The sequence below is a fragment of the Montipora foliosa genome, chromosome 6 (assembly GCF_036669935.1).
Source record: "Montipora foliosa isolate CH-2021 chromosome 6, ASM3666993v2, whole genome shotgun sequence".
Lineage (NCBI taxonomy): Eukaryota > Metazoa > Cnidaria > Anthozoa > Scleractinia > Acroporidae > Montipora > Montipora foliosa.
In genome coordinates, this window is record NC_090874.1 from 1,800,317 (window position 1) to 1,809,219 (window position 8,903).

At 40.0% G+C, this 8,903-nt stretch overlaps 1 protein-coding gene across 1 annotated transcript in view; it reads right to left on the reverse strand.

The window, feature by feature from the left end:
* Positions 1–4,075, reverse strand: part of LOC138006226 (uncharacterized) — a 5,169-nt gene extending 1,094 nt beyond the window's left edge. The window contains exons 1-2 of the mRNA XM_068852417.1: positions 3,777–4,075; positions 1–964 (exon numbers count right to left, since the gene is read on the reverse strand). The exon at positions 1–964 is cut by the window's left edge and continues 1,094 nt beyond it. Of these exons, the coding sequence (XP_068708518.1) occupies positions 531–964; positions 3,777–3,993 (651 nt within the window). The 5' untranslated portion in view covers positions 3,994–4,075 and the 3' untranslated portion in view covers positions 1–530. The remainder of the gene's footprint in view (positions 965–3,776) is intronic.
* Between the last annotated feature and the right edge of the window lie 4,828 nt (positions 4,076–8,903).

Here is an 8,903-nt window from a genome sequence, read left to right on the forward strand (position 1 = left end):
AAAGACACCTGTTTATTTTAACTGGAATTTTGATATTTATTGGTCTGCCATTACTAACTTTAAAATCTTGAGAGAGCTGGGTCGAGGAGAAAATGACGCCAAAGACTCACTGAAGAATGCAATGCATGTGTACGCGGCTGAATCAATATGCAGCATGGGAGTTTCGGGCTTTCAGACTTTTAAACTCGTGTTTTGCATATGTAATAAGTTGCGTTTACACACTGAAATTTTAAGCTAGTGAGTAAATGACATCACTTTTCACTAGATCCAACCCTCTGAGGTCCAATAGGTCAGTTTTGAACGTGAGTAATGGCAGACCGTGAAATCCAAACCTTACACTCAAAATAAACAGCCTTTGGATAAAAATCAAAGCTCAAAATTTCACCAGTCAGGTGTTAAGCGAACACGCTTTCAAACTCTGAAGAATAAAAGAAAATGATTCTTTGATCACAGTAGCACTTTAACAATGTCATAATAATATTGTTCAATGATCTAACAGCTGAAAAAGTTGATTCTGTTTGTTGTCCTACTTAGCTACTACAACTACATTTTTCACTTTCACCACCTTCCCCTGCTCTTAGGCCAAGGTTAGTACTATCTCCTAGAACAAAAGCTCTTTGATCAGAATGGTTGTGTTTAACATGTCTATTGACCAGCCCAGCTAGCATTGTAAATGCTTCGGTTACATTTGTGGCACTTTTCGCACTGGTCTCTATAAAGGGCATATCATTAATTGCTGCCCACTCTGCTCCGCTCTCGGTTGAAACTTGACGCTGTGAATTGAGATCTGTCTTGTTTCCAACCAATATCATCAGCACCCCTTCATTAGCATACATCTCCACCTCATTAAGCCATTTGTTAAGATTGTTAAAAGTTTCCTTTTTGGCAATGTCATAGACAATCATGACTCCATGAGCTCCTCTGTAGTAAGATGACGTTATGGTTTTGAATCTCTCTTGGCCAGCTGGGCAAAAAAAAGACAGTATATAAACAAAACTGAGAGAAGTGATCCTGGCAGTTAGCTAGACAATTTAAGCAATTGTCTCTTATAGACACCAAACAAATTCAGGTTGCTTCAACAGGAATCGAACCAACCTAGTGGCTTCATAGATCAGTTGGTTTGCTCTAGAAATATTAAATTATTAGTTGGTAGAGCATTGTACTGGCATCCCAGAGGTCATGGGGTCAAATCGCATTGGAGCCACCTGAATTTTTGTCCAGGTAAGTGCGGGGGTCACTTCTCCCATTCGTCTATAACCTGCACTTCAAATACTTACATTTATTTCATATCAATTTAGTTACTCAATTAATTTAGCTGGTCAATGGAAAAAGCCAAATTGATTTTTACTGATTATCTAAATAAATAGCTTAAGGTAATTCCCATGAAAATGATGTACTATCCAGATTTTTTTAAACTTGGCACAATTGATATTCATACACAGGACATTTTGAAAATGCAATAAAAAGATCGGGTCACCATTCTTGTTTTCACACTGTATGCCCTTTATTCTAAGTGTTTTTTACCGAATTTTGCGAGAAGTGCTCGAAACTAGACCAACTGGAAAAATTGTTGTTATGTAGCAAAAGCTACTGAATATTACAGAAAAATTGAACCTGCTTGTTTGTCTGGGCTATAATCTTTAAGATTTTAAATTGCTCAATCTTGCAAAGAACTGTAAGCAAATTGGACCACTACAGTCATCACCTTGCACTCAGTGTCAGGCTCCAAATGCAGTTTCCTGTCATTTATATGTAAATACTACAACTTCTACTACCAAACTTTTTTCTCGTTAAAATATGTTTTCTGTGTACCTATTATGAGTAAATAAAAGAATTTCAAATGGCAGGTCACCCTGCTCGTTTTTTTTTTGCAACAGGACGATAAATGGATGGGGGCAATTTGGCTTCAAAATGATCATTTTCTGCGAAAGTACTGGTGCAAGTTCCAAAACAACACCTTCTTAACCGAGAAGAGTTATCATAATCACACATAAAAGCTTTTGAACAGCAAAGTGGTCTTTATCGCCTCTTTTCAGATGGCTAGTGTGAAACGACATCTCCAAAGTTGCGATGTTATGCGCAACATGAGATGCGCAGTGCAAAACAAGGGAATCACCTTAAGCCAAAGCCTCATCACTCTGTCAATCTTGCAAATTACCAATATTCATCAGTTCATGCATTCACAGGGCTTCAAACTCAATATCTAACTTTCTAGTACCCTGGGTGCCAAAGGAATTTCTCATCAAACCAGTTTTGACTTGACAAGATTCTGAAGTGAAATGAAGTGATGCTATTAGTCTCTCCCCTCTGGGTTTTTCAGGACTAATTTACAATGCTTTATGGGGGACTTTAGCCAGACTGCTTATTATGCAATTTACAAATTGATTTTGGGAAGTGAAAGATGCTGCCTTCCAGATAAGGTCAGACCACAACACCGGGGACTACGTTCCCTACTCTTATTGAATAGTGAGTGGGTTCTTTAACATCCCATACTATTTAATTTCCAGCAAGCTCTATGAGATGGGACCTCCGGTTTACAATCCTTATCTGAGAAGACTTGAATGTCTAAGCATTTGCAGGTGTAATTACAAAGGCAGCACTTTCTCCTCAGTTATTTTGAGACCCTGAGTGTTGGTCTGGCCAGAGTCTAACTCGCGACCTACTGTATGACAGCCCGATGCTCAACCAGATGAGCCACCATTGCGCGGGGTCCCCCATTGACGAGTAAGATCGTCTGGCGTTAGACAGAGTAAAATCTTTAAGTGTCACTCTTAGGAGGGAAAGGGTTAATTAAAACAGGACTTCAAAAACAAAGAGATCATTGCCTAACAGCAGTATGGAACACTTCAAAATGCGAGAATATCTCCATACCAAATTTCTCCTAAGGTGCAAGCTTAATTTTTTTTCATGAATTTAAATTGAGTAAAATAAATTTCCTTGATTGCTGTAAAATGAGCTTGAGACAGGCAAATCGATAAGCAAATTTAACTTAGTTTTAATAGGTCTTTTCATGTTGTCAAAGCCGTTATTCTGTATGTGGAGGCATTGAGGCAGCACCATACCGTAAGCCTCCTTGTCCAGTTGAAAAGACCAGTTTCTCTTGAAGTGGCTTTGTTTTCCAAACCTCTCAGGCCAAAATCATGCAACACTGTTGGTCGCATCTCATGTTGAAAACAGGTTTTTCGATTTATCCAATCAGAAACTTTCTCAACCATAATGTCCAATCAGCAAACAAGTTCAATTTTTGAACTGATTTCCCGCTTGGAACTGAGGTCCCGGCTCATGCCACCACAGGATTTTTTTTCAGTCCTTGGTCTTAATGCCTGCAATAGATCGTAAGATGATCACATAGGCCAAGATCATCTTTCTTGCTTTTTGAGATGTATGCACACACATCCCAAATAAGGAGTTCTAGGAACAAAACAATCGATCATGCAGAAACCGGGCACTGTTCGGAAACCACCTTTTTCCAAACTGTGGTTAATTAAAAATGCAAACATTATTCTCCGCTTTCCGTTTGTTCAAAGTTGAGCTTAACCCTAATTCGATTTTTCAAAAGTAATGATTAACATTCCACAAAGAGATTTAACTTCAAATGGATGGTTGGTTTAAACCTGCTGTTTTCGATTCTGAAAAAAACCCATAAGCTTATTAATTTTTAAGAGTACAAACGTACACACCACAAATTATAACACCGAGCATTACATTTTTAAACGACGAACAAAATTTATAATATTCGTCGCTTCGCGGGTACAGCTTGGTTAAGATTAACTTACCTGTGTCCCAGACTTGCAGTCGAATCCTTTTACCATCGAGCTTGATTGTTTTTACTTTGAAATCTACACCAATTGTGTTAACGTAACTCTCTCTGTGGGAGCAGTCGACATAACGTAGAAGAAGACAAGATTTTCCGACTCCTGAGTCGCCAATCATGAGAACTTTAAAGAGATAATCATATTGAAGGTGCAAGTCTACGTTTAATTCCGGGTCCATCAGTACAATACCAGCTAGAAGGAACAGACCGCGCTCACCATTGTTAAATCAGTTCTTGCTATCAAATCGAACGTTTCATCAAAATGTCAAACGGGAGACTGGCACGAGCTATTTTTCCCTCGCGTGACGTCATTAAATTAGCCTAGGTGGTAGTAGCCTGCTTGCAGGCGGCAGATGTTGTTGTCGTCACGAAACACGAATCAGTAGACTGCGCGCAGTCGCTTCATAAATTAGGAAGGATTACGTTTTTGCAAACTTTGACCGTGTAGCACTTTTATTTGAACAGACTTAACTGATTAGAGTGTAATGTGAAGTGCTAGTTTTCTACCCCATATGAACTATGTGAGCGTTAGCCCTACTAATGGAAATGGGCCCACACAAGGACAGAGAAAAACTCTGACCAGAGTAACCATCCTGACCACTCTGACCAACTCTGACCACCCTGGTCAGAGTTTTTCTCTGTCCTTGTGTGGGCCCATTTCCATTAGTAGGGCTAACGCTCACATGGTTCATATGGGGTAGAAAACTAGCACTTCACATTACACTCCAATCAGTTAAGTTCCTTCATAAATTAGTCGAGCGGCCCGTAGTGTTTTGTCACGCAATCGAATAAAAAGACCAAGGGAGGCTTGGGAAGAGGAGAGAAAGAACGGACTGCACCAACATAAGGGTGCGTTCCTTTTGGATGATCCAAAAAAGGATCATTGATACAACATCACTTGGATCTCGGTGCTTCAAAGGGACCGATAAATCCATTCTGGGAAAGTATTCTTCAGTTCCTTTGATGCATGGTGATCCAAGTGATTTTGGATCAGTGACCCTTTCCAGTTTTTGGATCAGCCCAAAGAAACGCACCCTAAGCACCAACCTCGGAGAACCAGGGGCAGTCATTCGAGACGGGACGAGGACTGGCATTAAGTTTTCAATTAAGGCGAAAAGAGCGCCTAGGAACATAATTTTTAAAAGCTTGCCGTTCTTAAAGAAAATTATCGCATAGTTTAACACTGTGTCAATCATCGAGGGCGGAAAGATTCCAAACTAACTTCCAGAGTTTTGAAGCAAGCAATCGTGGACAATCTTCCTCTCGGTGTACGTTAGATCAGTGGGTTGATCTGATCGGCGTAATTACAAGTTGAGAAGCTTAATATTTTGAGCAAGAGCCGAGGCAACGTAGATTTGATTTTAGTGGTGTACTAGAGACCTTTTTGACAACCAACAACAACAAAAAAACACGCGACTGGTTTTAGGACGTGGTATGCCTTCGGCATTCCACGTAATAATGGTATTGCTGAAACCAGTTGGTAGCACAGGCATAACATACTTGCCCGATAGGAGAGCTTCGACCGCAAATTTTTGTTTGTGTCTATTCCATTGAATCAATAAAATATACAGGATCTTCAAAACAGAATTTGAAATAGGATTTTGGCGCATATGACCTCTCATGCTGTTAGGGCAGATCAAACAACGTTTAAGAAGGCATTATATTCAAAATGGGACTACGGTCGGCCAAACCTAGCATGATCGGCGCTCAAACTAGAAAGCAGACGCAGACAGCTGTGTCGGGCTTGTTGGCCCTCGTCAGTGCGCCGCAGCTAAAAACAATGAGCCTCAGTGACACTTCACCTATATCACATGTGTCGCCCGTTATTCTAGAAAGAGCCATAAGATCGGATTGCGTAAAAGTCACGTCACGAACAATTTTGCGACAATTGCCCAAAGAGCAACCCCTCAACTGATCATGTCAGCGAACGGCCAATAATACGCTTCTCCTTCAGATAGAGAGTAGTTGCACACTTAAGCTGAAATTTTAAGCCGTGCCAAATAAGTGCCTTTCAAATAAAATGTTGGGTTTTTTTTATTACACGGGTTTCCGGAGTTTCTAGGAACAACCTCTCGGGGAAGAGTTGAGAGCCAATAAACCATGCACAGAGGACGCCGAGTCCAGGAATCGAACCCTGAAGACATTAATAGGAGGCAAGTATTGCCGCAAGTGCTTTCAACCTGGGCAAAAATGAAAGATACCAGTGGTTACACAGTTCTGGTTCCCTGTGGCTCAGTAAAGCTTATGTAACTCGAGGACGGAGACATCATGAACAACTGCGTCATAGTTTCTTGAGATAATTCTCGAGCGATTTAGAGACGCAGTCTATATGAGGGAGTAGTCGTTGACAGTAACATGCTGTGCAGAGTCACCTTCGCACAACAGAGGACGTTCATTAAAACTTTGCCTCGTTACAGTCCTTGGAAAAATTGCCGATTTAAAGTGACTACCGGAAAAGTCACATGATAGTGCCCTGTCTCCTCTAAAACAAAGAAAAAACGAAAAAGTATTTAAAAAACATTCAAGTCGGTGCTCGGAAGAAAATCTTAGTTAAAATCTTGATTCTAATCATAATCAACAATGAAATGATATATGAAATGGATCATATATGAACTGCGGATATGAAATCAAGTGAAGCTATGATCCTCGCAGTTATGAACGCAATTTTTTCAATTGCGTAAAGAAGCCTGAAAAATTCCGGACCTCTGGGGCCTGTTTCTCGAAAGTCCCGATAACTTTTCGGGCCCGAAAAGCCAGTCGTCAAACTGCAATCTGCTTAGTTTGAAAAGCTAATCCTTTAACATGTTTTTGGTGTAAGAAAAACAAAGAGGATTGCGAAGTTTGATGGCTTAGAACCTCGGCGTTGCGAAGATATAAATGGAATTGTGGAACCCGAAATAGGCCCGAAAAGTTTCAGGACTTTTGAGAAACAGGCCACTGGTGTGCGTGCCATTAAATGTTCTGAACACAGGCGCACCAAGCTGACATGGCGATTTTGCAATGCATAACTACTATGTGATAAGAGAGTTCAATAGGTCTCAATTTCTTTTTCTCGCAATAAACTTTCCCTACCCAAAATATGTTGTTCACTTCTGTTTTGTGTCGATTCATAAGGCATTGTCGATGTAGTGAAATAAGTACTCGTTTATACCCTCTTTTGCAAAAAGCGCTTGGAGGGTATAAACGAATGCTGATTTCACTACATCGACAATGGCTTATGAATCGACACAAAACAAAAGTGAACAACATATTTGAGATAGTGAAAGTTTATTGCGAGAAAAAGACATTCACTTTTTCAACTTAACTTAATTTTTAACCTATTGAACTCTCTTATCACAAAATAGTTATGCATTGCAAAATCGAGATGTGAGCTTGGGGCGCCTGTGGTTCAACTTTGGCTTCCTCTCACGGATGAAGGCGTTTCGTGGTCGGATTAGACAGTCAAGCTTTCTCTGACATTTCTTTAAAACGGAGAACTGTTTCGAAAGCTCGAGGTTTGAAATTCCGTGGCAACCTTTCACATGTGCATCAATGGAGGAGGCTGGTGTTCTTCAATTTGCAGATGTAGATGACGAGGAGTGTAGCCGATATAGATGGCATAATGATATAATGCATCTTTGAGTCAAATACCAATGAGTAAATTGCTGCCTTTGTAAAGACAGTTTACTGTTTTTTTTCGATTGAATTTGTGTCCATGTATTAGATTCAGTCACGTCTCAGATCACCAAGTGCTAACATTATCCAAAAGCTGAATTTAAACGTTGACATATTTAATTTGACTGTGTGCAATAAAACAACTTAATAGGTAACCTGAATCAATAAGTAATCTCAACACCGAATGTAAAGCGCGCACTATACCCCAAAATCAATAACTATTTTGTCATTTTCTCAGTGTCGCAAACTCATTGGACCTAATTGAGGGTGGATATATACGCCCTTTCTGATTGATTCGTATTTTGACCATTTGGAGGGCAACGCTGATATCGTTGATTCCTTAACAAGCATTTCCCTCCGGTTTAGTTTTATAGTCAACATCATGAATAATATTAAGGACTGAGTGAACTAGCGTATCTCGCAAAGTGGTATTAAGGCTGTGGGCAATTGCAAAATTCCTTTTTGAAGAAATTTAGAAAATTACCTCACCCATTACGAACCAAACGTTTGATGAGTTTGGGTGCTTTTATGGGCCAACCAAGTATGTTTTAAAGGAACTTGGACAACAGTAAACATAAAGCAATAAAAATACATTTTTGCGTTGTTTTATCAGTCGTGCAATAGTCTACTTGAATATTTTAAAATCAATTTTGACTGATCATCTTCTCTGATCCAACGCTGTGGAAGAGTTATATCGTCCACGTTTTTTGCAAACCTCAACTTCACATAAACCAATAGTTTATTTATCTTTTACAAAACAAACTGTCCTACCATTTTTTACAGTATTATAGCCCAAAATTAAAAATGAAATCTCATTGAAAGATGTATAATGTCAACAATCTCGTCTTTATATGACCTCATAACTACAGCAAACCGCAAGTACAGCATATTCGGATTTCCTGAGAATAAACCTGAAAGGTTGACTCTTGCAAAAAAAGAAAATCCTGAACGACTGTGGCTTCTTGACACTTCCCGGTACTAACGCCTTCAACGCCACAATCCCCCTCCGAATCTGCACACATCACTTCATTGATGAATTGAGGAATCCTGTCTGGACCCAGATCTGTTACGGCGGGGCAAACTTCGCAAAGCCTCTGTAATCCTCCTATGGTAGTTGAGCATGGGCCACTAATTTTTGTAGAGGGATACAAGGTGCTCCGCTTACTGCATGTTGTGGTTTGCGTGTTGTTCAGAGAATCGTCTATGTTGGCTTTCCTTCGCCTCATTCGAGAATGGAAGGACACTAGATTGGGGAAATTATTCGTTTCCTCCAGAGTGAAGGCCATATAGTTAGAATTAAAATAACCCATCTGCCCAGGTTTCCTTCTGAGGTTTTTAAGACATTCTGCAAAGGATTTGGCGTCGTGTGGTATCTCCATCTCACTTAATGAAGGCCATACATATAAGAAGGAAAGGACAGCGGCAAGCCGGGGCA